This window comes from Alnus glutinosa, chromosome 12 (assembly GCF_958979055.1).
Source record: "Alnus glutinosa chromosome 12, dhAlnGlut1.1, whole genome shotgun sequence".
NCBI lineage: Eukaryota > Viridiplantae > Streptophyta > Magnoliopsida > Fagales > Betulaceae > Alnus > Alnus glutinosa.
In genome coordinates this window covers 17,280,414-17,308,058 of record NC_084897.1, presented here as the reverse complement: position 1 = coordinate 17,308,058, position 27,645 = coordinate 17,280,414, and the positions used below count along the sequence as shown (strand labels likewise).

The following is a 27,645-nucleotide window of genomic DNA, read 5'->3' as shown; positions in this document are numbered from 1 at the left end:
TCATAATATCTTTTTTTAGGACCTCCCAACAGGTCTAGAAGAAAGCCAGAGAAAAACCATCAAGGCCCAGGGCCATATCACCATTTAGAGTTTTCAACACCCCCAAGACCTCACTCTCCTTAAAGGCTTTTCCAACAACAAAGCCTCCTTAGCACCGAAAGAATTAAATGAAAGGTCATCCAAATTAGGCCGCCAACGAAATTGTTTAGAATAAAGACGTGTAGAACTACACAATATGCTCCCTTATGTGGAATATGAAGAGATGGATCCATTAACAACTAAGGATTCAACGTTGTTATTTCTTCTATTCAAATTAGCCAGACAATGGAAAATTTTAGTATTCTTGTCTCCCTTTCTCAACCAAAGATCCCTACATTTCCACCTCAAGCTCACATCTTCGAAAAGAGAAGTCCTCTCCAAGTCCCTAGTAATGTCAGCCTTTCTCAACTTTTTTTTTTTATAAGTAAGAAAAATTTTATAAAAGATGAAGCGCTCTTGAGGATAGAGGAAGTACTCTAAATGGATTTTTGAAAAAGATAAAAAAGAATTCATGTTTAACCAAAAAGGACTACAAAAGGACACAAAAATAGAGAGAACAAAAAGACGAGAAACAAGAAAAAAACACCTACAAAGACCCAACCACAGCAGAAAACCCAAAGCACCCCAACAAAAACCCAAAAACCCTCTATAACATTACATTACACTATCACAGCAACCCAATTGCTTTTTCCCCGAGTAGAACCAAGACTCCTACCATCATAATTGATATTGCACTCAAGGTTATGAATTTCTCTATTCCCTTTCACCTTAGGAGTGGAGACTGGGACCTCAAGACGTTACCCCTCAACCACTTGAGCCATGACATCCAAAAAACCTTTTATGTTCCCCTCAAAATGAAATCCCTACAGTTTGAAGGCACAGCGAAGCGTCGAACACTGCCTTGGGAGAACCTACAACCTCTTCGGAAACACCTTCCCTCGAAGATTCACCCACCTCAACCGACAGGGAAGAGTTGCTACGCGGAAGAAGGAACCCACGCCGACAAAAGCTGACTGGAGGCTCCCTAACTGCCATGGACTCCAAAGGTAGTGAAGGATGATGGCCCGGCGGAGAAGGAGAGGCAGAGATCACAGCCAAAGACTCAGCTAACAAAAACTTGTTCAGTTGTGCATCCTTTCGCTTTCGAGAATACCTCATCACCGACTTAGACTCCGAATGATAGATAGGCGCTCCAAACTCCGACATCATGGGAAGTGAGAGACGAAGCCATTCACCCAACTCTCCTGCCCCTAAGGAAACACCAAGAGAAGCTGACCCACAGTCTGCTTTCCAAGCCTAGGGAGAAGCAGGAGAAGCTTGCTATGAAGAACAAAAGACAAAAGATAAGACTCTCCCTTCTGCAAGATCATCAAGAACTCGGAGTTCTTCCAAAAGAGCCTTTTTTCTGCTTCTCAACATTGCCAAATACCTTCTCATTCCACTTTTTTCAAATCAGATTTCAAGGCTTTCAATTTGCACGCCATAATAAAACTAGGGGAACCTTGAAAGCTATAAGACATCCACCACTGTTTCACCTTATTCACAAAGCCCACTGACGGTAACCACATTTTCTCAAACTTAAAATACCCACCACAATCCAGCAACAAAGGTTAGTGATTTGGTAAAATTTTAGGAAGCCTCCTCTAAGAAACATCTGGAAACTGGGATTTCCAATCAGAAGAGAGAAGAAATCTGTCTATTCTAGACCACAACGAAGGATCACGACTATTAGACCACGTGATTTTTCCGCCTACAAGCTGGATATCCAAGAGACCTACTTAAAAATGAATTAAAAAAACTCCATCATAGCTGGGAAAAGTTGGGTGTCGCTACACCATTCGCTATCTAAGCGAATGATGTAGCGACACCCAACTTTTCCCATATATGATGGAGTTTTTCGAATTCATTTTAAGCAAGTCTCTTGGATATCCCGCTTGTAGGCAGAAAAGTCAGGCGCTGTAATAATCGTGATCAACATTGCTCATAATCTAGCTTAGCATGATCAATCTAAACATATTGAAATTGATAGACATTTTATCAACGAAAAATTGCGTGCAGGATTGATTTGTACACCTTAGGTGAAGATAGGAGAGACCAACTTGCGGATATTTTGACAAATGGAGTGTCCATTAGTGTTCTTCATTCAGCCTTATGCAAGTTACAGATGCGAAACATCTTTGCCTCAACTTGAGGGGGGGTGTTGAAGAAGGAAACTTCATATATGCTGCTGATTTTATTCCCATTATTCTGATTTTTTTTTTTATTATAAATAATGTGTATTCATTCAAAGCGCAGAACGGTACAACCCAAGTACACAGGATATATACAAGAGAACCCCTAATCGATAGAGAAAGAACATAAAGCTAAAAATTTAGAAAAAGTAGAAACATATAAAGTATTCCAAGTCACTCTCCATGTATACAAGGTTTGGAAAACCAACTTCTTTAAATTGAGCAATTCATTCTCACAATTGTCAAAGCTGTGTGCATTCCGCTCCTGCCTGATGTGAACCAAACAGCACAAGAACTAAGGGAAAATGATATGAGCTACTTCGAGGGAGCCGTGACCTCCAAGACATCAAAAGATGTTCTAAGTTTTGATAATACTCAAGCATGATATTTTCTTCAATAAGATTATGCTTAAATAGGAGACAACTAGGTCATAAGACATAACCATTAGGTCTAGCCGTCATTTACATCATGCAGGAACCATAGAGGAATAATAGTTACATGTTACAAGGCTAGGTTTAGCCGTCATTGACTTAGACCCTAAAAAAAAGAATACTCACAAATAGCCTATAACCTTATTGGGAATATCTATTCCTAATTAGGCTAGACTACAAAATAAATGGAGATTTACTTCTTAATAGTCTCTAAATTAACTTCCAAAAAAAGATTACATCATTCCCTTCCCCAAACAATTTCCTTGTCAAAATTCTAAAAACTACCCTTGAAATCCCTTAAAACCCTTCTAAAATTATCACTTAACAATTACGAAAATAACTAATATTAAAAACTAAACCAAGGCTTTGTCAGCTTCAATCAACGGCATGATCCTGAACAACTTCTTTGACCAGCGATAAGTCCTTGACCAACTTCTTCTTCTTCTTCTCTTCCCAAACCAAGCAAAAACATGTCTCTTCTTTCTTTTATTTCTAAGAGTGTGACAGCTGGGCTGTGATATAGTAACTATTGTGTGTGGGGTGGGAAGACTTGACAATGAGAAGCTTTCAGCGGCATGGTGGTTAACGGCACATCTAGAAGCCTAGGTTTGGTGATTTCTGGATGTGCGGCCGAGGTGGGCTACTCGGGGTTGACAAGGAAACCATAGCGGTTGCTTGATGCGGTGTTTTACGGCGAGTATGTGAAACGAATGGCAGATATGTGGTGGTCAGTGCATCTGGGACGACAGTGGCTATTGGTGGACAGAATGGCACAGATCTACGACTAAGGGTGGTGCCAATGGGGTAGGTGTTATAGGCGGGGATTGGCTTGCTGAAGAGGTGCATGGTGGAGAAAAACTTTTAAGCTTCATTTCGTTCGTGAAATGACTATTCCATTAGGAAAATGAATAGCTATTACTAGGAATAGAAGAAGGTGAAATGAAATAACTATTCATATTCTTTTATTTGGTTGTAACGTTGAAATAGAACACTGAATATGTATTCCTTTCTTTGGTACAATGCAAGACGCTGGTGAATAGAATCATATTGTAATCAAATTTCCTAAAACACCCTTATAATACAAATATAATTTACATTCTTAAGGACATTTTTTCTTTATTTTAGAAATATAGACAGTCATACTACAACTTTTTATTATTATTATTCCGTCAATTTCGTGCCTTTTTTATTCATATACATTTACCCTACAAAATAATTTATAAAAATAAATAAATAAATAAAATTAAAAAAAAAAAAAAAAAAAAAAAGAAGCACATAATCATTATATCACCATCATTTTTTTTTAAGAAAAAAACCTACGAAAAGCAATCAACTAACTTGACATCATTTTGTAGAACGAGTCATAATAATGAAGGAAAAGCTCATCAATTAAAATAAAGCTGCTGCTAATGCACATCACCAAATTGTCTCATAATACTCAATAAAATTTAAATAAAATCACTTATGGCTCACCAAACATCTTAACCATCCAAAAATGGTCTAGCACCGGTTCTTAATTGACCAGGTATCCTATTATGAGTAGTTGACTTGTCTATGATATATTCATAAACTTATATGTTTAGTAGTTATTGTTCACTGTTTTCTACACCTTTTCAAATGGAATTTAGAATCCATGTTTGTGCATATGCGAAGATCACCACCTTTATGTGGATTTTAGCATTGTCACCAATTTCACTTGGTCAAAAGCTATTTATCTCTGATTGTAGACAAGAGTGCAAAATAGTAACTCCAATACTCTAATTTAACTATATCCATCTTATTTGATGGCCTCTTCTCTCTGATTCCAAAAGTATTAGATATATTATGAGCCAAGTTTTCTGTAGAGATATTTTCTGCTTAAGGTAATCTTCTGCAGAGATATTTTCCAAGTTTTGTTCTCTCTGGTTGATTTCTTCCTAGAAATTTATGTTCTACATTATCCACTAGTCTGCATTCAACTATGAACAAGACAATAGAATGAGGTAATTAATTTCTTTTCTTGATAATTGAGTAACAGGAAAAAGAACAAGAAGAAGCCATAGATAAAGACAGAAAATACCGACTGTATGACACAAATACTGAACAAAGACCATTCATAGGCTATGTCAAAGACTATAAGACACAATTAAGGCCTACTACCACCGTAACCCATAAAGCAATTAAGGCCTAATCACTAAAAATATTGAACCGTAAGGAAACAACAGAGACCATTTAATTACCAAAACAACAGAGACCACTGTAACCCAAAAAACAACAGTGGCCTTTCGTAACCCACAACAAAAAATAGAGACCATTCTATTGGCCACCAACAGAGCAATTTCAACAGACAAGAAAAACAATTTGCGATTTCAACAGACAAGAAAAACAATTGGCTATCGACAGAAAACATTAAAAAATAGAAATAAAAAATAAAAAAAAAATAAAAAAATACACAACGTAACCCACAAGTTGCGATTTCAACAGAGAGAGAGAGGTATGAGACAGAAATATATGGCAGGGGGGGTGAGAGAGAGGATGTAGATGGCATGTGATTTTGTTGTAGAATAATTGCTAAGATGGAGAGAGATAGCTGGGTTGAGAAACAGAGAGAGGAGAGGAGACATTAGCAAATTTCTTCAGCCTTGGTGTCGAGAGGGCTTGGGGCTTTTGGGCAAAAGGAACAATATATTTATTCACACGAGATGAATAAGGTAGATGAATACATATTCTTCTTCGTAAGGGAATAGTTATTCCTACTGAATAGCTATTCCTATAAATAATGTACAACCAAACAAAAGAATAGTTATTCCGTAGGAATAGCTATTCCTTTCCATGGATCTAATCCACAAACCAAACAAGGCCTTAATTCTTCTCATGTGCTCCTCCATCTGTTTGCTAGATTTATCTTTCCACACTAAGTAATCTAATCGCATCTTTTCTAGCCTTGCTTGTTGACCTGCACCCAAAAAGATTTGGAAAGACATGGTGATGGTGTGGATCGGTGATTGCTGTAGAAAACAATCAACCGGGCCTCTATGATTAACAATTGCTTGTTAACAAGAGGAAATCTAGCTCTGATACCACTTGATGTGAACCAAACAGCACAAGAACTAAGGGAAAAGGATATAGGTTACTTCGAGGGAGCCGTGACCTCCAAGACACCAAAAGATGTTCTAGGTTTTGATAATACTCAAGCATGATATTTTATTCATTAGGATTATGCTTAAATAGGAGACGGCTAGGTCATAAGACATAATCATTAGGTCTAACCGTCAGTTACATCATGCAAAAACCCTAGAGGAATAATAGCTACATGTTATAAGGCTAGGTTTAGCCATCATTGACTTAGACCCTAAAAGAAAGAATACTCACGAATAGCTTATAACCTTATTAAGAATATCTATTCCTTATTAGACTAGACTACAAAATAAATGGAGATTTACTCAAATTAGTCTCTAGCTTAACTCCCAAAAAAAGATTACATCACCGCCATAAACACCACATCAAACACAATGAAACCATCCTCCATAAGTACAACGCCAAGTGATTGCCCAGCTGTCCTCTCCAACTTCCCAACAACTAGCTCACCCTTCGAGGCATAACTCAAGCAACACCAAAAAGATGAAGAAGTGCACTCCACATCTCTGTTGCAACCTCACAATGAAGGAACAAGTGATTAATGGACTCTCCACAAGTCTTACACATACAACACCACTCCATCATAATAATATTCACCTTACGTAAGTTATCCAATGTTAAGATTTTTCCTAGAGTTAATGTCCACACAAAGAACTCTCGGGGGAACTTTAACTTTCCAAATACTCTTCCAAAGACAAGTGGACCATAGATGAGTAGACAATACCTGATAGTAAGACTTCACTTTAAATGACTTCCTTTTCGATGGGATCCAGCAAATTGTATCCTCACCTCCATACCTTACTTTTTTATAGTACAACTCAAAAAATCGAGAGACCACTTCCACCTCCCAATCATGCACAGGTCAAGTAAACAGAATATTCCAATGAATGTTACCATTTTGGATCTGCATATTCTCTTCTACCCATGCATCCTTACCCACATGCAATAATGAACAATTCCTTTTTTTTCTTTCTTTTTTCGATAACTAATGTCACATCATTGAAAAAGCGCAGACGAGCACAACCCTAGTACACAAGAAGTATACAAGAGATCTTGGAAAAAAGGATCTTCAAAGGTAGTTCCCCACCCCACACATCATGCCAAAATAACACTTTATAACCATCACCCACCTCATATCACACATGATGTGCAAAACCAGCCCACCCCTCCTTATACATTTCCACACTCCCACTCCATAGGGTCCCCCTACCTCCTTGGAACACCAACCACCTCTCATACTACCATACTTGATATCCACCACCTTCCTCCACAATGCATCCCTTTCCATAGCAAACCTCCATAAAAACTTACCCAGCAATGCTCAATTAAACTGAAGCATGTTTCTCACCCCTAACCCCACATACCTTTGACCAATTCACCATATGAAACCTAAATTTATTACCAATACCTCCCTAAAGAAAAACCCTCTGGAGTTTTTCCAAACAATTAGCCACTCTCACTAGAAGAGGGAACAGGGACAAATAATATGTGGGCAAGTTAGACAGAGTACTTTTGATCAACATTAACCTACCGCCCTTTGATAAATACAACCTCTTCCAACCCGCCAATCTATTCTTCATCTTCTCAATAATGCTACTCCAAATATTGGAAGCCTTATACTGAGCACCCAAAGGAAGACCCAAATACTTTATTGGCAACGAAGCCACACCATACCCAAGAATGCTAACCAAGCCCTCCACATCCCCTTCATCGCCTACTGGAACAATCTCAAACTTTAACAAATTTATTTTCAGTCTCGATATTGCTTCAAAACAAAGCAACAAGCATCTCAAGTTTCAGAATTGTTCGACACTAGGCTCACAAAAAAGTAATGCATCATTTGCAAATAACAAATGTGACACTATCATTTCCTCCTGATTTCTTGAACCCACGGAGAACCCAGAAAGGAGCCCACTCTCCACCGTTGCAGACAACATCCTACTTAAAGCCTCCATCACCACCACAAACAATAAAGGAGACAAAGGATCCCCTTGTCGTAGTCCTCGTGAACTACTAAAATACCTCAAAGGTGACCCATTAATGATAATGGAAAAATGGACCGTATAAATGCAATGCTATCCAACCTCGCCATCTCTCCCCAAAACCACACCTCTCCAGCAAATAAAGCAGAAACTCCCAATTCACGTGATCATATGCCTTCTCCAGGTCCAATTTACATAAAACACCCAGTGCCTTTCCCATTATTCTGATTGTAATATGCAATAAGTATATTTCCATAATAGCTTATATTTCTCTTCAATTTAAGCCCATGTAACCGTATGGTAGTATCAGGAAGGGAAAAATACTATCTTGTTTTTCCTCTTCTTCTTCTCTCAATTTTTTCTTCTTCTTCTTTCAATTGTTTATTACTAGCCATTAGGTGAAAAGGAGAGAATCCATTTAAATACTTTTCCTCTTTCTAGGCTGAAGAGGGTACTGTCAATATTGTTCTTTGTTGAAACATAACTATCTTTTCAAAATAAGTGGTTTTAAAATATATTTATGACCACAACCATAAAAATAATATCGTGAATAGAATATTAAATTTTTCTTTCTTCTGGAAATGATAAAACTTCAGTTTCTCACTCTCCTAAATGGAATTAAGAATCCAAGATCTAGTGATAGTCAAGGCTTTGGCTAGGGCTTTCACTTAGAAGGTGAAACCAACTTAGAAATTCCAATGTAGAAGGCCGGAAAGAGTTCAAGTTTCTACTTTTATAGATGTGAGACGTGCAATTATATTATAAACCTGGGCCTTTCCTATAGATACAATCCCGCACACGTCAATCAGAATGAAAGCGAATTTGGACCTCAGGCCTGGGGTCAACTGCTAATAGGTTGTACAAACTATAAGCTTAGATGGCTCATTCATGTGTGATATGTGTCTATACCCATAGAATGAGAATCTCAGTTCATTGCCCTTTATTCATTGTATTTCATCCTTCCTTTTCATGAAGAATGCCCTATCCTTGTTGTAGATGTCCCCTTTTTCATAATAGTTTTCATTAAATACCAAAAGTTTAGAAAACTAAAATGTATTTTCTGCCACTGTTTAGTTCGTTTCATTTACTCATAAGCAAACAGATAAGTGTATTTTAAAGAAATAACTACAGACAACAATAATGGAATAATTGGAATTTTTAAAAAGGAAAATAAGAATGTTCACAAGAGAAATAATCAATTTATGATGGAACCAGCACAGTGCTATAAACCTGTATTCCATTTCAATGCATCATTTGAGTAATATTTTGATAAGTAAATCAATTTCAATAAAAAAGTGCAACCCTAGTACACAGGAAATATTCAAAGAAACCCCCCGTTAAGGAGAAAAGGATGAACAAAAATCCAAAAATTCAGAAAAACTAGAAAGCAGTTGAAACCTAAAATGCCCCTATATTCCTCCAAATGCATAATTACATGAGAAAAGATAAAAGCATCAGCTCTTTCTTACCGCAAACCAACTACAGTAGCTCATTAGTTCATCCGTATCAAGAAATTTGCTCCTAAAAGCACCACCTTCCAAGGCCACAGGAACAAGTTTTAGTTCTATAGGCCGTAAAAGAGCTGTCTTCTCAGCAACCTGAAGGCAGAGAATGTTGATGTATCAAGAGAAAATTACAAACGAAGTAGTCCAATCACAATTATACATTATATATAAGGAGGAATAATATAGACACTGAAGGTCAAAATTTTAATGAACTGCTTCCCAAGTAGGAGTAATAATCGAATATAGACACTGAAAAAATAGTAATGAACTGCTTTCCAAGTAGGAATAATAATTGGCCATGGACAACAAAAGGAGAAAACTATCTTGACACTGTGCAAATGAGTTAAAAACACCACTCATAACTATAGCAAGAATGAACTCATAGAGATCAAAAGGTAATCAAAAATTCAAATGATTAAACCAAGGATTGATAAAGTACAGAATCTAAAAACAAGATGGGGTTGCAGGTTTAGGCAATAACACTGAACAGTCAAATAACTCTTCAGAGATGTGTTATTATAATATGCAGTAGAAGTGCACTATGGAAACAGACACTACCATCTTAACAACTTGACTACAACCTATGGGGACAAGTTCACTGATCTCAAAGGAAACTTGAAATAACACAAACTGATTGGCAACAACCTTTCCCCAGTCGACCAAATCAATTAGCTCATTATCCATGGTTTCTTTTGCAGTAGTTTGCAGTATCTTTTCCCTCTCTGCTTGAGTTGGCCTTTGAAGATGAAATACCCTATCCATCCTACCAGGTCGCTGTAAGGCCTCATCAATTTGCTTGAGATTTCTAGTAGTAGCCATCAAAACAACCCCATCTTGTTTCTCAAACCTGCAACAATTCTTAATGTAGATTGGAAAAGTACAATATGCACACTGCTCCATTACTACTGATAGACAATTAAATTTATTATCATACTAAATTGCATGAATATGAACAGCATCTAAGGTGAAAAGATGTACTGTTCACTTTTCAAGTTGAGGCAACACAAGCATCAATATAGAGTATATGACTAAATGAATATTCATACTCGCAAGTACTTATTTAGTTGATGGTTGAACAATGATTACTATGTAAAATACATAAAGCAACATGCAATTGAAGCAGATGTCAATATGGATTTTCCTCCATATGGAGAAGTAAGAAGCAAGCACCGTGAAAGTATATGCATAGGTTTTATGAAAAATATGGGAAGTCCTTATGGATAACCCTTAGAAAAACGAACTACAAAACCAGGAAAAACAGTTTGGCCTTCTAATAATCTTACATTACGGCATAACAAAGGTTTTTAAAAAAAAATAAAAATAAAAATTGTTATCCAAATGACCAGAAAGAAGAGTTGATACCCATCAAGTTCCACAAGAAGTTGATTAATGAAAGCCTCATGATCCTGATCTTTCGTGTGAATGAACTTCCCACGCACACCAGCAAAGAGGTCAAAATCCTCCACAAATATGATGACAGGTGCCTAGAAGAGGCATTATCAATTTAGCAATAGTTAGAAGATAAAAAATCAAAAATATTGTCAGTTTCTTACAAGGATAACATATCTGAAAATATAAATTAAGCTCCCAAACTAAAATAAATACGGTGAAGTATGATGTTGGCACCATTTAGCATACATAGTACAGCTTCTCTTAGAGCATCCATACCAATGCTTAAACTAACATGTGGATTTGCCAAACTAATAGATCAACCTATAACCAAGCCAACATTCAAAAACAAAGCAAGCAACGTATGCAAATGGGCCAAGCACATGGAGTCCAAAAACAAACAACCCAACTCCTATATCATTTTAGAGCATTCAACCCAAAAACTTAAGTTAGTAGGTTGAGTCTAACAAGTACATAAAACCCATAACCAGCCTATGTCCAAAAAATGTGGGACTCATTCTTTGAAAACTAGAGGATATCACTGGATAATTGTATTAACTAACATATAAATAAGGTTAAAATAATAATAAACATATTTACTAAAATGTCATCAATGAAATTAAGACAAATTACGCTAATAAGTCGATAATAGTTGAGCCAAATGGCATCTCCTTCTCCCATAAATAATGGTGAAAGGTTAGGTCACGGGTTCAATATTGACGAGTATGTAAATTATATCCACCCATGAAACAAATAATAGTGATAACAAAGCTACTAAAGAGATTAAAATCCACTTTTGAAAATAACTAGAGGCTTCATGCCAAATATTTGCATCTTATTTGGATCAAGATTCTTAAATTCACTTCATGTGTTAGATATTGTCCTTTTGGATTACAGTAATTAAATATGCTGAAAAAATGTTAGTTAAGTTTAACAAAAAAGTCAAGATATTCTAAAATTTATTTAATAATAATGATACATCTTAGAAAATCAATGAGTCCCCCCCCCCCCCCCCCCCCCAAAAAAAAAAGGAAAAAAAAAAAGAGAAAACAATAACAAAACTTACGTTAGAATATTGCAAGTTTATTCCACTGCTATGGTGCGGTTTCCGAGTGAGCGATCGGGTGTTGGTGGTTTTTCTACTACTATGGAAGATTTCTCGGAGTTCATACATGGGCAGAGTTTGGTGGATATTCCTCTCCAGGAGGGCAGTTCACTTGGTCCAATAATCAGGTATGGTCTAAAATTGATAGGTTTCTGTTATCTCCAGAGTGGGAAGAACATTACCCTGATGTGTCACAAAGTAGTTTGCCTAGACTTTTATCAGACCATTTTCCTTTGATGTTGGATTGTGGATCGCAAAGAGAAGGGAAAAGATACTTCAAATTTGAAAATATGTGGCTCAAATCCGATGGCTTTGTAGATCAAGTGCAACGTTGGTGGAAGTCTTATGATTTTCAAGGTCTGCCGAGTTATGTGCTGGCTCACAAGTTGAAGGCTTTAAAAGTGGACTTGAAGATATGGAATGCGGAGGTCTTTGGTGATGTGGGGAAGAAGAAAAATGAATTATTGTAAGGTATTAAAGAGCTTGAGTGTTTTGAAGAAGCTCGGGGGCTAGTGGAGGAGGAGCGGGTTCAGAAGTCAGACATGATCAGGGAACTGGAAAAAACTCTCCTGTTTGAGGAGGTTAATTGGAGGCAAAAGTCTCGGGCTCTGCGGCTGAAGGAAGGGGATAATAACACTAAATTCTTTCACAGGGTGGCCAATTCGCATCGAAGGTACAATCATGTGGGAGTTTTGAGGATCAATGGGGCTTTGTCTTCTAATCCGGTGGAAATTAAGGATCATATTGTAAATTATTATGACTCTCTGTACACTGAGCAGAGTTCGTGGCAGCCTAGAGTGGATGGAATTTCTTTCTCCTCCATTGATGCGGATGAGTGTCTTTGGTTAGAACGAGGCTTTGAGGAGCAGGAGGTGTGGGAGGTGGTGCGGGAGATGAACAAGGATAAGGCACCGGGTCCAGATGGTTTTTCTATAGCTTTCTTTCAGAAATATTGGGGGGTTCTCAAAAAAAATATTATGGAGGTTTTTTCAGAATTTCATAATAGGTGCCAATTTGAGAGGAGTTTGAATACAACTTTTGTTTCCCTAATTCCTAAGAAGGCTGATGCGATGGAGGTTAAGGACTTTAGGCCTATCAGTTTGGTGGGAGGGGTCTATAAAATTATTTCTAAGGTCCTTGCTAACAGGCTCAAATCAGTGTATGGAAAAATTATTTCGAGCTCTCAGAATCCTTTCGTTGGTAGTAGGCAAATCTTGGATTCAGTTCTTATAGCCAATGAATGCCTGGATAGCCAAAGGCGGTCAGGGGAGGCCGAATTATTGTGCAAACTAGATTTGGAAAAAGCATATGATCACGTGAATTGGGATTTCCTCCTTTACATGCTTCAGAAGTGTGGTTTGGGGAGAGGTGGAGGGAATGGATTAAATTTTGTGTTTCTACAGTAAAATTTTCCATTTTGGTTAATGGCGTCCCTTCTGGTTTCTTTCAGAGCTCGCGGGGTATTAGGCAATGTGATCCTCTTTCTCCTTTGCTGTTTGTGGTGGTTATGGAAGCGCTTAGCAGGATGTTGAATGCGTCTATGCTCCAAAGCTTACTATCAGGCTTCTCAGTGGGCTTCATGGGTAATGAATCTTTAGTGGTGAATCATCTACTGTTTGCAGATGATACCTTAATTTTTTGTGGAGCACAAGCCGAGCATGTTCGAAATTTTAGGCGTACCTTCTTATGTTTCGAAGCAGTGTCAAGGTTGAGGATCAATTTAGGCAAATCCGAATTGGTCCCTATTGGCGAGGTGGAAGATGTAGAGTCTTTGGCACATATTCTGGGTTGTAGGATTAGGTCTCTGCCGATGACTTATTTGGGTATGCCGTTGGGGGCGTCGTTCAAATCTATTTTTATTTGGAACGGGGTTATTGAGAAGGTGGAACGAAGGTTGGCTAGTTGGAAGAAACTATATTTATCCAAGGGTGGTAGGGTGACATTGATTCACAGTACTCTTTCTAGCATTCCTACTTATTATTTATCTTTGTTCCCTATTCCTGTGAGCGTAGCTAAGAAACTAGAGGGACTTCAAAGGGAGTTTTTGTGGAGTGGTTTGGGTGATGAGACTAAATTTCATTTAGTCAATTGGCATCGAGTTTGTACTCCAACCAAGGCTGGTGGACTGGGAGTTCGTAATGTTATTAATTTTAATCAAGCCTTATTGGGGAAGTGGATTTGGAGGTTCTCTCAGGAGCGCGATGCTTTATGGAGATCAGTGATTGAGGTGACGTATGGGAGTGTGAGGGGAGGTTGGTGTTCTTTACCGGTTACAGGGCCTTATGGTGTCAGTGTTTGGAAGTTTATTCGAAGGGGGTGGGATAATGTTGCCAAGTATTTGCGTTTTGAGGTGGGTGATGGGTCTCATATTCGCTTTTGGCATGATTTATGGTGTGGGGACAAGCCTCTCAAGCTATGTTATCTAGCTTTGTATTGTATTGCGCGTTCTCCTGATGCTTGGGTGGTGGATAATTTGTCTGTGGTAGAAGGCATGGTTCATTGGGATGTTCTCTTTATGCGCTATGCTCAGGATTGGGAGGTGGAGATGGTGATGTCCTTCTATGAACAATTATACTCTACTCGGGTTCGGCATGAGGAGGTTGATAGGGTGGTGTGGATTCTTTCCAAGAGGAGGAATTTTGAAGTGAAGAATTTGCACAAAGCATTAGTTTGTCACGAGGCGGCTTCTTTTCCTTGGAAGGATATAAGGCGTGTTAAAGCTCCGAAGCGGGTGGCATTCTTTGTTTGGACAGCGGCTTTAGGAAAGATTTTAATTCATGACAATTTACAGAGGCGTGATGTTGTGGTGGTAGAGTAGTGTGTTATGTGTAAAAAGCATGGAGAATCCGTTGATCACCTTCTTCTTCATTGTGATGTGGCACGGGTGGTTTGGAGTTCTTTTTATAGCTTGTTCGGGGTGGAGTGGGTTATGCCTAGTAGTGTCTTGGATTTATTGAGTGGTTGGAGCACCTTGCTGGGTTGTGGTCCTGTTCTCCGTATTTGGAAGCAGGTTCCTTTATGTGTTATGTAGAGCTTGTGGCATGAGAGAAATTCTAGACTTTTTAAGGATACAGAGGTATCGGTTGGGGCTCTTTGTAGAAATGTGCTTAAAATGTTAAATCTTTGGGTGTCGGCGCATAGCTCGAGTAGTATACTGTTCGCTGATTTTTTTACTTTCTTGTTCGTTTCTTTCCTCTGTTTAGGGGCTCTTTTATATACTTAATGTGTACTAGGGTTGCACCCCTCTGCGCTTTTTAATAAATTCTTACTTATCAAAAAAAAAAAAAAAGTTTATTCAAAAACAGTTTTCACTTCTAACGCTAAAATCTCTTTTTTTTGATAAGTAATAATAGTTTTATTGAAAGCGTAAGGCGCCCCTACGTACACTAGAAGTATACAACAGGAAACACCTAACTAGAAAGCGAAAAAGAAGCAAGAAATTCAGCAAAGCTGAGTGATAATGGGTACAAATAAGCCATCGACCAGACATACAAGGTATGGAGAAACAACTCTAACACTTCCTCTAGGGAGCTCTCTAGATTCTTAAAACACCTAAGGTTTCTTTCTCTCCAAATACACCAAAAAATGCAAATAGGCACCATCTTCCAAGAAGTAGCGCTCCCAGATCTCCCAGACTTCCACCAACAAGCAACTAAGTCAAGCACCCTCCTAGGCATGACCCAAGAAATACCAAAGCGAGAGAAAATGTTGTTCCATAGAGCTGAGGCCACATCACAATGCAGAAGGATATGGTCCACTGATTCCCCATCCCGCTTGCAAAGACAGCATCTATCAACAATAATTATGTGCCTCTTCCTGAGATTGTCTAAGGTAAGAATTCTGCCTAGAGCTGCAGACCAAGTGAAGAAAGCTGCCCTCATGGGAGCCTGAGACCGCCACACACTCTTCCATGGGAACCGACTACCTCCAGAACACATCATAGAACCAAAATATGACTTCACCCTGAACACACCTGTCTTGGACGAGACCCATTTGAGACAATCTGCCCTCTCATTATTCACCTTGGTAGAGTCCAGCACCCGGAAGAAAGAGGCAAAAACATCGACTTCCCAATCATGAGCCTCTCTAACAAAGCTCACGTTCCATTGAATGGACCCGCCCAAACTCTCCAAATTATCAGCCACTGACGCATCCTTCACCCGAGCAATGCCAAAGAAAACGCTAAAAACTCTTATAAAATATCATTTATCCATACGGATTTTAATGTGACCCCATATCTAACATGTTTTTCAAAACAAACCACAAAACTCGCAGGCATCACCGTGGAGTCTAAATCCAACATTTTTTTTTTTGTTACTTTTTCTTGTTTTGTGAAACACTCTTCAATTGCTTGTTTTTTAGAAACATTATTCAAAATTTTACCAAACAAATTTTCTTTCATAGACCCTACATACAACACTTTTTTCAAATGTGGCCCCCACAAAATTAATTCTAAATTTCTACCTTTTTCAAAACCCAAATCCAAAACACTTGTCAAAACTTTTTCAAACTAATCCTATAATTCACATTACATTCAAATTGTAGCAATTTTACACACAACTTTTCGAAACTAATCCTATGATTCACATTGCATTCAAACTATGGCAATTTTTACGTGTAGAAACTTTTTTTTTTGTTCTCTTTTGGTAAGTACATTCTTCAAACATAGCAACACAGAAAACGTGTATATTTATTCAAAGGTGGAAATGTAAATTTAACATACTTATTCAAAGTTAAGCTTCACAGAAATTGATCACACACCTTTGGCCAGGATTCACATATGTATTGAAAGATTGGGAGGTAGATTTGGGGCTTGCATTTTTTGGGGTGTTGTATTCTCTTAAATGGAGACAAGGTGGAGAGGATTGTATTCGGCGCATTCCTTCAAAGAGGAAGAAGTTTGAGGTGTGATCATTTTTTCACGAGTTATCTACTTCGGGGGCTTCTTCTTTTCCTTGGAGGAGTATTTGAAAAGTTAAAGTTTCATTTCAGAGTGAGTTTTTTTTTTTGTGTGGACGGCGGCTCTTGGTAAAATTCTGACTTTGGATACTCTGAGAAATAGAAGAGTAATAATGGTGGAATGGTGTTACATGTGTAAGAGGAGCAGAGAATCTACAGATCATCTTCTCCTCCATTGCGAAGCGGCAAGAGATTTATGGAGTGGAATTTTTACCCTTTTCAAAGTCCAATGGGTCATGCCTAAAAGGGTGATAGAACTATTACATTGTTGGCGAGGTCAAGTGGGTAGTAGTCGTTCAATTCTAGTTGTTTGGAGGATACCCTCATTGTGCTTAATGTAGATCATATGAAAAGAGTGGAACACAAGATATTTTGAAAATCGTGAGAAGTCGAAGGAAGAGCTCAAAGAACGATTTGGTCAAATCGCTTTTTAATTGGACAGGGGCTATAATATTTCTCATTTTTTTAACTTTTCTGAATTTGTGGATTTTTGTTATTCTTTTAGCCTTCAATGGGGACTGACTTTGTATAAATCTTGTGTACTGGGTTGTGCCTCTCTACTACACCTTGGTTGTGGATCCAGATTCCTCTCTTAACTCACACATAATTATATCAATATTATTTTTTATAATAGTTTATTTAGAAAAGAGAAAAAAAGAAATAAAAGAAACAAGCAAAGTACTAATTGCATTCTTTGTATGGACAATAGCGTTAGATAAAATTTTAACGCATGACAATCTGCGAAAGAGGAATGTTGTGGTGATTGCGTGGTGTTGTATGTATAAAAAAAGTGGGGGGTCCATTGAACATCTGTTACTTCATTGCGAAGTTGTTCGCAATCTATGGAGTTACATTTTTACTTTATTTGGGGTAGAGTGGGTTATGCCTCAAAAGGTGCTAAATTTGTTGACTAGTTGGGGTGCTTCGTTTGGGTGTGGTTCAGCTAAGGAAGTTTGGCGGTTAGTTCCGTTGTGTTATCTTTGGCGGGAGCGGAATGCGCGGCACTTTGAAGATGTAGAGACATCTATGTTGGAGTTACGGAAGCATTTACTTAACACGTTATATATTTGGATAGCAGTTCAGCATAGCTTGAGTGTATTTATTTATGCAGATTTTTTAAATTTATTTTCTATTATTTCCTTTTAGGGGTTCTCTTGTATACTCTATGTATACTAAGGTTATGTCCCTCTACGCTTTATTAATGAATTGACATTACTTATAAAAAGAAAATATATATATATATAAAGGAAAAAATGAAATTAATAATAAGGTTAAGAAAGACAACCAAATCTCTGGCTGTTTGAAACAGTTCCCTAACATTCGACGCACTTTGGCCAACCCATAGTCCAGCCTCCAATTGTTGGGCTTCAACTTTAACCACAGGCACCTTGGCTTCTGCAGCTATAGCCAATGCTAGAGATGTCTTTCCTGTTCCCCTCTCGCCTACAATCAGAACTCCCTGCAACATAACCGTGGAGTGTGAGAAGTTGATCATACAACTTCTGACATGACCATCTAGCTTTGCAACTTATCCAAAACAAAATCTTGGCTTACAGCGCCAGTAAACATTCTGACACCATTCAGGGCACATGGCTCGAGTTAAAATGCAAAACAAAAGCATTTGCAGACCCAAAGCAACAACAATTTAAAAATTTTAAAAATAAAATACCTCAAGAAAAGTATGGACAGATTCTGACAACCACACAATTTCAACCTTGCCATACAAGAATTTGGGCCTTAGAATCAAGGCCTTCTAACCTCCTATTGAACAGTTTTTTATGCTACAAAACTTCAAGGGAAAAGTTGGTGGGTATATCCTTTGAGAATCTCATTCTAGCATACAAAGAAATAGAAGAAAAATAATAATTGATGCTTGATACCTAGTCAAACGTGAGCATATTGTCTAAAATTATTAGAACAATCTCAAAACTTTATGTATTTGGTATTCAAAACCTAAGTAACAGAAACGCTTTATAAAGAATACAAGTATGGTTTAGATATACATGCATTTTAAGGCCCCAATAATTAGAATTTTGTACGGTGAACAATGACAGGATATTTATTCATCTTACATATCAAATTTCAGATAACATGCAATGCTGAAAACAACTGACCGTCACTAGGTTTACTTCTTCATAATAAGAGCTCAATTTCCTAATTACCAATTCAAATCATAATGAAATATGAAAAAATACATACAGAGAGATGTCAGTGTCATGATGTTCGCAAGTCGCAACAAGGCTGATATGAAATATATAGGGCCAATGGTCTTCAGACCAAATGTCATCTCCTCCCACAAAAGTACGTGATGGAGGGTAGGGTCACAAGTTCATAACCTTCTTGGTACTTGAGTTGTGTTTACCCTTTTTTTTTTTGAATAAAAAAAGAAAAGAAGAGACCAAAATACATCATCTTAAGAATAACATACCCGAGGTGCACGGGCACCCATCTCTTGAAATGCACTAGGATTTTGTAGAAATGCCACAACTTCATTGATTTCCTCTCTCATAGACTCAACACTAGCAAAGTCTTTCAAAGGTATTGGCGGATTCTTCACCCTCTGCATACAATCTATGGATCAGACAATTTGCCTGTTTTGAAATTCGTTTGACTATAAATTACAGAAGCTTTGTAGTGCAAGTATGAACCTTCATTCTCTCAAAAGCAGTTTTTATGGGATCAATGCCAGCTTCTTTCTTATCTTTGATTCCCCTCACCCTCTGTTTAAGATAGGTTTTCTGCAAGATAGCATAAAAATAATAACTTTAATCAGTCAGCTGCACCTCAAAGTCCCAAAAGGGGAAAATGCACTATGGTTCAACTAATAACCGAATATCTAACTACAGACTAGTAAGACAGAGTCAGTTGTCCTGGCTAAAACTCGTTTTTCAAAGGACATCTAAGTGTCAACAATATCCAAAATCCTTTCAGTGGGTAAACTGAAGTCAAAACCGATATTGCAGCTACCAAGCTATGTCGTTCTCTGAAAGTAAGGATTTCTTCAAGGCTCCAGGCAACATAATGCCCAAAACAGATTATATATGGCATGGAGCACTTGGAATGATATTAACTAACTTAACACAAATCATCTTCGTGATTTCAATAAAGTCTAGAAATATGAGTTTTCCATTTTTCAAATATTTTATTTCCATTTAAAAGGATAATGTTAGCAAGTTTGACCAAAAGAAATGTCAAGTTTGCGCATGGTCATCCACCATTGGATTAGTCACAAGAATACGGTCATCCACCATTAAGGTGAATAATTTTGGGACAACTTCAAAATGTGGTAGCAAGATGAAGCCTTCATGAGTAGTTTTGCCACTATAAGTTAATACTTATTCAGGTTAATTATGTACTTCAACTTGGGGTAGCAAAATCACAGACCAAGAACTTTCAACATAGAAGTCAGCCTGTGAACAGTGATGGACATCAGAGCCATAAAAAATTCCCCAGAACCATGGTAATTAGATAATATTGGCAAGTAATGATGGGATCCTACTTAATGCTTATGCAAAACTTAAATCTAACATAAGAATCAGAAGAAGAAAAAGTTGATAACATAAGAACCAAAGTACTACCACTCTCTGCAACTTCCACAGGTTTGGATCTCTACGTAAAGGCCCATAACCAAGAAGACTTGGAATTTTTCTCTTCAAAAACCGGATAACATGAAACAAAACAAATCCATATATAATGGTTCTAATGAAAAACCATAGAAACCATTGGGTGTCATCTGTTTTTCGGGATTTAAAACTGATTTCAGCCTCGGACTGCCATTTCAAGTACCACGTTGAGCCAACGGTTTGATCTATTTCCTCTGGCCATGCCATCCCCAACTGCATCCTTACCTGTAATAGAACACGAATTACAGGACATAATAATAACAATAACAATAACAGTAAGAGTATAAAGTGAGTGTCGACAGCGTCAGGAGTCCAAATAATTGATACCGGGTAAGGAATTATAAGCTCCACAGTAGGAAAGATGATCATCATCATAATGTCATCATTTATATTTATAATTTTCTGAAGAACCCAATCTCTTCCATATGATACAATTTCACTCTTCCACAATCCATTCAAGCATTGACGAGACAGCCTCATAGTCAAGAGAAACTGTTGACGGAAATCCAACTCAGAAAAAGGGATCCACGTCAGGTGAACAGTAGTCGGAATACCACAGGCAAGCATTTTCATATATAGCCCATCAAACCCTCCAAATTCTTCAAAGAGCATTTCAAATTCCTGAAATGAGAATGCCAATATTATAAGCATAGAGATAATAATTCATAGAGAGAAAAAGAAACAGAGGTATGTGCAAAAAAACCTTAATATCAATAAAATATTCCTTGTCATCCCCCTTTAGTGCAATATACATGGCAGCCCAATCATGCCTGATTCTGGCATGCTCCACTAGTTTCTTGGACACAGCATATGGAACAGCCACTGGATCCATTTCCCACCTATTTTTCTCTTCATCATACCAAGTCTTTGACACCACTCTATCTCGGTCCAGCAGAATATGTTCCTAATGAACATTTGCAAAATGGTTAATAGCATGAACCCTTCAAAAGAATATGTCCAACTTCACATTCAGAAAACCGACGTTAACATTTTTTTGATAAGTAGAAAACCGATGTTAACATTAAAAGAACATAAATCATTATCTTAAGCAAATCTAGGTCATATCACTCTTAATTGTTGAACGGAGATCCTCAATATTTAGAGACAACCGTATATTGATCAACCACAGTCGGCGTGTTTTAAAACCCCAGCAAAAAGTATTTAAAAATAAATAAAATGTAAGGTTTTATTTTGATATCAAGCTTACCAAAAAGAAAAATTGATGAAAGGAAGCATCTTATAGTTTTTTTTTTTTTTTTTTTTTATAAGTAAAAGGAAGCATCTTATAGTTAGCAAACAGAAATTTGACTAGTGGATTGAAAGCAGGATTGACTCTAGTAACTATCAAAGTGGACACATTATGAGGAATGACATCCATGATTGGCAGCAAGAAGCAACCAAAGATCTTGAATGATTAAATTTTACAAAAGGCCTGCAAAGCTTTCTATTGGAGGTGTGAGTTTGTTCAAGGGTCAACTTAATTTGGACCACTCAGAAGACAGTCTCTAAGGAAAGAGCAGGTGGTATGAAACAAAAGGATCCCGTTAACATGACCTATCCTGTACAAACAAATGATGAAATAATAAAACCCCTTTTTTAAATTGGTAAGTTACACATACACCTAATGATTTTTGAACCCACAACCTCACCGTCCACCTTTTTCTCTTTTACAAGGAGAGTGGCATTTGAGCTCAAATTCATTAGAATGAAATAACAAAATCATTATAAACACAAATGTCTGCTTCCGCCAGATTTGACCAATACTGCATATTTAAGGCAAAATGATACCTGTCTTTGGGCCACGTACTGTTTACCAAAGTCAACATTTGATAACAAGTTTCTTTTTAGGTCAGCCTTGGCTTCTTCACGCCACTTCTTCCAACCATGGTACAAATGGAGGTTAATAGCCTTGGGAACTACTACCTCCTTATTTCCAAACATCCATTTCAACTCAACTTCCGGAAAACCCTTCACCACTTCATCTTCTGGTGTATTTACAACAAAAAGCTTTTCATCACCGAACTTCCTCATATTTTTTCTTATACGATCCTCCATATTTCTTTGTAGCTCCCTTGAATCTTTAAGGCCTTCTTTAATACGTTGAGCAAAGTCCACTGAATCTCGATCAAAGAGAGGTCCAAGATCCTCCGACTCCAAGATACTAGGCAGAATCATTTGCTCCAAATGTCTCCTTTGTGCACTTTCCAAATCTTTCTGAATATCAGATTTAGAAAGCTTGGTGACCGAGCTTTCTGGCAGACTGCAAGCACATGGTAACCAATGCTAACATAAGAAAATAAATCTTCCTTGACTTGTTTATAAGGAGAGACTCACTGAAGATAATGCAGGCAAACCAAAAAGAACTATCACGTATGAAATTGCAAAGATATATTTCATCAACACCACTGACAGACAGATATATAACTTAAATTTTGAGAAGCATCATAGACGCAAGAGGTTGACCATAGCAAGTAGAAGCAGTATAGGCTGATAATGATAATATTAGTTACTTTCAACATCATATCCCACCAACAAAAATAATTTTATTGAAATTTAGAAAAAGTTATGGGCAAAAATAAGTTCCTTAAGTGGAGAACTACTACAAGTATCATCAACCACTGTATGGTTTTTCCTTTCACAGAATTTCAAAACCAATTTGTTGTCCTCGCCACAGCTTAGAAGTACAGTCAAATGACAAAAGCTTACCAAAGTATACTAAATAACATCAAAGCCAAAAAAGTTGGGTTGAATTGGATAATCAAAACAGATATTGGCCTTCATTGGCAATGTCTAGCAATCTAACTCTATGATAACAAGGAGAGATAAATTATTTTAAATCACATTATACACCAAAGTTACACTAATGAAATTTTAACTTATAAGCCTCGATTCTGACCATAGTCGTAATGTAGACTCCCACAATCTTATTCTGTCCAATACATTCATATTGCGATATAAATAAACTACAGCTTGAAAGATTAGCAATATACCAAAAACCTACTTTATGAACGTTTTAAAAAATCCGCTTTAAATTCTTGAATAGAAAGACCCAAATACATCCATTCATACTTAAAATTGTCATCCAATTTTACCTGTCAGTACCCTTTAGCCTAATTTCCCGGGTAAACCTCCCCACCAATTGCTCACATTCCCTCTCAATAAAACAAAGCTCCCTAATCGCAAAACTCATCACTACAAACTCCCTCCTTGCAATCCCATCCTCAATCTCGCCAACCCTCTCCCACACCCTATTATACTCCTCCTCCAATCCCCTCAAATTCTCTTCCAACCTCTCCACCCTCTCCTTCCCCTCCTCCTGCCCCTTCCTCACCAACCTCTCATACTCTCCCTTTGCTTTCACTACCTCATCCACAATCTCCTCCGCACGCTTCTCCAACCCCAACTTCTCTCTCTTCAACTCATTCACCTGCACATATAAGTCACTCATTATTCCCCTTTGCAACTCCTCCTTCTTTGACTTCACCGCCTTCCATGCCGCGTCCACTTCCTTTATATCCCCATTCCCTCTCCTAACCTTCTCTATACTCCTCAATAGCTCTGATACCGTCTCTAGCAATGTCCGCGTGCACTCCGAATACTCGTGCCCCTTGGAACTCAACCTTATCAACTCCCCCTCTTTCACATTCTCTTTTCTACCCATAATTGCTTCGGCAACCACCGGAACAGCAATTGCACAAGCTCGAAATCCCCGAATTGGAGAGAAACCGACCGCAATACATAACAATGCGTACACCATTGGCTTTGCAATGCATTTGAGTATACTTCTACCGAAAATTGCATAATGTATAATCAAGTTCAATGATTCCTTGTTGGGAAACTGAGAATTCGAGCTGCTACAATCTTCTAGAAGGGATTCTTCTACTGGGTACTCAGAATTTGAGCTGATAGAGGCTTCCACAGCTGATATTGCTCCTGGGTTTTCGAATTTGGAGCTTCTGGAAGATTGTGGGAAGCTAACTGAGCTGGAATGACTTCCAAATGGAAAGACATTTGTGGGTTTTTTGTGAGGTTTGGCGAAAGGCCTTTGGATTCGAATGCGGCGTTTCGTGGTGAGCGACGGAGATGAAGGTGTTCGATAGGGAGGTGGGCATATGTAGGTGAACGGATTGGCTGGTGGAAGTGAGAAGAGAATGGCGTCCATGAGAGAGAGTCTAAGGGAACGGAGAGCCTATCGAAGTAGTATTAGTATCCATTGTAAGGTTTCGATGAGAAACAGAGACACACATACACTCATACAGAAGGGTTTAAGGAGAAGTGAAAGATCGTAAAGGTAAGGTTTTGAAAAGAGAAGCGGTGACCAGCCTGCTGGCTGTTTGGATATTCCTCTCTTTTTCAACCGGTATTAAAAAGTTCAAAACAAAAAAAAAAATGGGCCTATTTCATTTCATAAAAATTAGAAGAAAAAAAAAATTACAAAGTCAGTTTACACCAGCAGGCAATAAACTTATGCCTCATTTAATTTACGGAATAGATATTTTATTAGAAAAATAAATAGTTATTACTGAGAATGAGAAAAAGTAAAATAGAATAATTATTCTAATTCCTTAGTTTGGTGACAACACATATACCACAATCGGAATTGACCCAAAATTACTAAAAATGTCCTCAAAATTAACAATGATATCCAAAAATAATAAATAAATTTCTGCATTTAATATATGACCAATTTTTTTATTAAAATTGTCAAATGCTATGTCAACATCAATTAAATTATGCCGTGTGTCATTCATATTAAAAATAAAATATATATATAAATTAAAAAAAGAAAATATAGTCGGTCACTCTTTTTGGCCAAATTTTTTATTATAAGTGAGACATGTAATAATTTGATTGTTGTTTATGAGGCATTTACCCTTTTTTGTCAAAAATTTAGAAAAAAGTTAAGTGTAAGGACATGTTTGTTAATTTTAGATACAACAATATAAATAACTTATTACAAATCGATGGAACCACAAAAACTTATTTTGCTTTTTCTATTAAAGCCATATGGTTTGGGAATCATTGGCCTAACACTCGATACATAGGTCAATTAGAAAGCTTAAGGGAGCTAAGTATTGTACAGCCTAATAAAAATAGAGAAAAAAAAAAAAGTAAATATTAATATCTTGTTGAAGTCCTTGATGAAGCGGCGATAGAAGCCGACATGTCTGATGAATGAACGAATTTGCTTCACCGAAGTACGTGGTGGAAGATTAGCAATTAGCTCAACTTTTTGCTCTGTCTACCTCAATCCCTCTTTTGGATACAATGTGTCCCACAACAATACCTTCTTGAACCATAAAGTGGCTTTTCTCCCAAAACTCAAAATTAGATTTGTCTCCTTGCAGCGTTGAAGAACCAGTGAAAGATTATGGAGACACTGATCAAATGAGGGTCCAAAGACAGAAAAATCATCCATGAATACTTCGAGAAATTTCACCACCGTATCTAAGAAGATAGCCATCATACATCTTTGGAAAGTAGTGAGAGCATTGTGTAACCCAAAGGGCATACGCCAGTAAGCAAATGTCCCAAAAGAGCAAGTGAAAGTCATCTTGTCTTGATCTTGAGGATCGATGGCTACTTGATTATAACTGGAATAGCCGTCTAAGAAGTAGTAGTAGCTCTGGCCGGTAATACGCTATAGGATCTTATCAATAAATGAGAGTGGAAAGCGATCCTTCTTAGTGTTGGAGTTGGGTTTTCGGTAATCAATGCAGACACACCATCCGGTGGTTGTGCGCTGCGGAATTAAATCCCTTGCAAAATTCTCAACTACTATGATGCCTGACTTCTTGGGTACCATTTGAGTGGGACTGGCCCACTTGCTATCTAAGATCGGGTAGATGATGCAGGCATCTAACAACTTGACAACTTCCTTCATGACCACCTCTTTCATGTTCAGATTAAGTTAATGTTGTGCTTCACAAGGAGATCTAGTGTCATCCTCCAAATGAATCTGATGCATATAAATGGAAGGGTCAATTCTCTTAAGATTTGCCACACTCCAACCAATAGCTTCCTTATACTCTTGCAGCACCTTCAACAAACTACTCTCCTAGTGTTTCTGTAAATATGAAACAATGATGACCGAAAGAGTTTCATTCAAACCAAAGAAGGCATACTTGAGCTTATCAGGGAGAGGTTTAAGCTCAAGCTTCAATGGGGATTCTAGGGAAGGAATGGGAGGAATGCCTGAAGTCAGACGCAAGGCTTCCTTAGATGCTTTCCATTGAGGAAAGTCGATCAAGGCTGCAATATTAAGTAAAGAGTGAACCTGGCCAATGTACTACTCCGTGTCAAAGCCTTCAATGTTGAAGTGGGTCAAGCATGCCTCTAGGGGCTCATTTATCAACAGGTGGGGCAGTGAGTCTTCAATAGATTCTTCTATAATGTTTAAGAAGGAACACTCACTTGTATCTGGTGGGTGTTGGAAGGCAGTGAAGATGTTCAGTTTTGACCTTCATATTCCTAATATTTTTCTCCATAATCCCCGTTCTACAGTTTATGCACGATTAGTTGTGGCTAAGATAGGTCGACCAAGGATAACTAGGATCATCTTGTCAGGATTGGGGACAGGTTCTGTATCGAGAACAATAAAATCCACTAGGAAGTAAAACTTGTCCACCTAAATGATGACATCTTCAATGATTCCACGCAATTTTTTGACAAATCGATCAGCAAGTTGCAAGATAAACGTTATGGGCTTCAATTCCCCTATGTTGAGCTACAAATATACTGAGTAAAGCTAGTGTGGGTCAAGGAGGGCTTTCCCAATCTTGTGGTCACTAATGATGCAGGAAATGGTAAGAGCACCAAAGTCCTTGAACTTTGGAGGAATGCTCTACTAGAGGAAAGAACTGAATTGCTCTGTGAGTAAGACTTTCTTCGAAGTGTGATTCCTTGTTATGTGCTTTTGAGTACATAAGTCTTTGAGGAACATGGAGTATGAAGGAATCTGCTTGATAGCATCAAGGAGATGGATATTGATTTTTAATTGCTTGAAGACTTCCATCATATCTTGGATCTTTGCTCCTTGTTTCCCAAATCAGTTGATTTTATAAGGCGTTCAGGGAACGGAGCCTTAGGTTTATATGGCATCTCAAGAGTGCCAGTGGTTGAAGAGGGAATGTAACGTCCAAGATATTAATTAATGGTTTAGAACACAAATTAATTAATTAAGGGAGAAATTAGGTAAAGTATAGAGAAAAACACTTACAAAAGCATTTAGGTGAATTTCTTAGTTATGTTCGGACACCCTTGG

At 37.7% G+C, this 27,645-nt stretch overlaps 1 protein-coding gene across 1 annotated transcript in view; it reads right to left on the bottom strand.

The window, feature by feature from the left end:
* LOC133851400 (probable inactive ATP-dependent zinc metalloprotease FTSHI 5, chloroplastic) overlaps positions 1 to 24,722 on the bottom strand; it is a 32,439-nt gene extending 7,717 nt beyond the window's left edge. Inside the window, exons 1-11 of the mRNA XM_062287812.1 lie at positions 23,474 to 24,722; positions 22,170 to 22,641; positions 21,085 to 21,285; positions 20,709 to 21,002; positions 20,337 to 20,606; positions 19,407 to 19,496; positions 19,187 to 19,318; positions 18,044 to 18,217; positions 10,668 to 10,789; positions 9,951 to 10,152; positions 9,270 to 9,398 (exon numbers count right to left, since the gene is read on the bottom strand). Of these exons, the coding sequence (XP_062143796.1) occupies positions 9,270 to 9,398; positions 9,951 to 10,152; positions 10,668 to 10,789; positions 18,044 to 18,217; positions 19,187 to 19,318; positions 19,407 to 19,496; positions 20,337 to 20,606; positions 20,709 to 21,002; positions 21,085 to 21,285; positions 22,170 to 22,641; positions 23,474 to 24,543 (3,156 nt within the window). The 5' untranslated portion in view covers positions 24,544 to 24,722. The remainder of the gene's footprint in view (positions 1 to 9,269; positions 9,399 to 9,950; positions 10,153 to 10,667; positions 10,790 to 18,043; positions 18,218 to 19,186; positions 19,319 to 19,406; positions 19,497 to 20,336; positions 20,607 to 20,708; positions 21,003 to 21,084; positions 21,286 to 22,169; positions 22,642 to 23,473) is intronic.
* Positions 24,723 to 27,645: the final 2,923 nt, after the last annotated feature.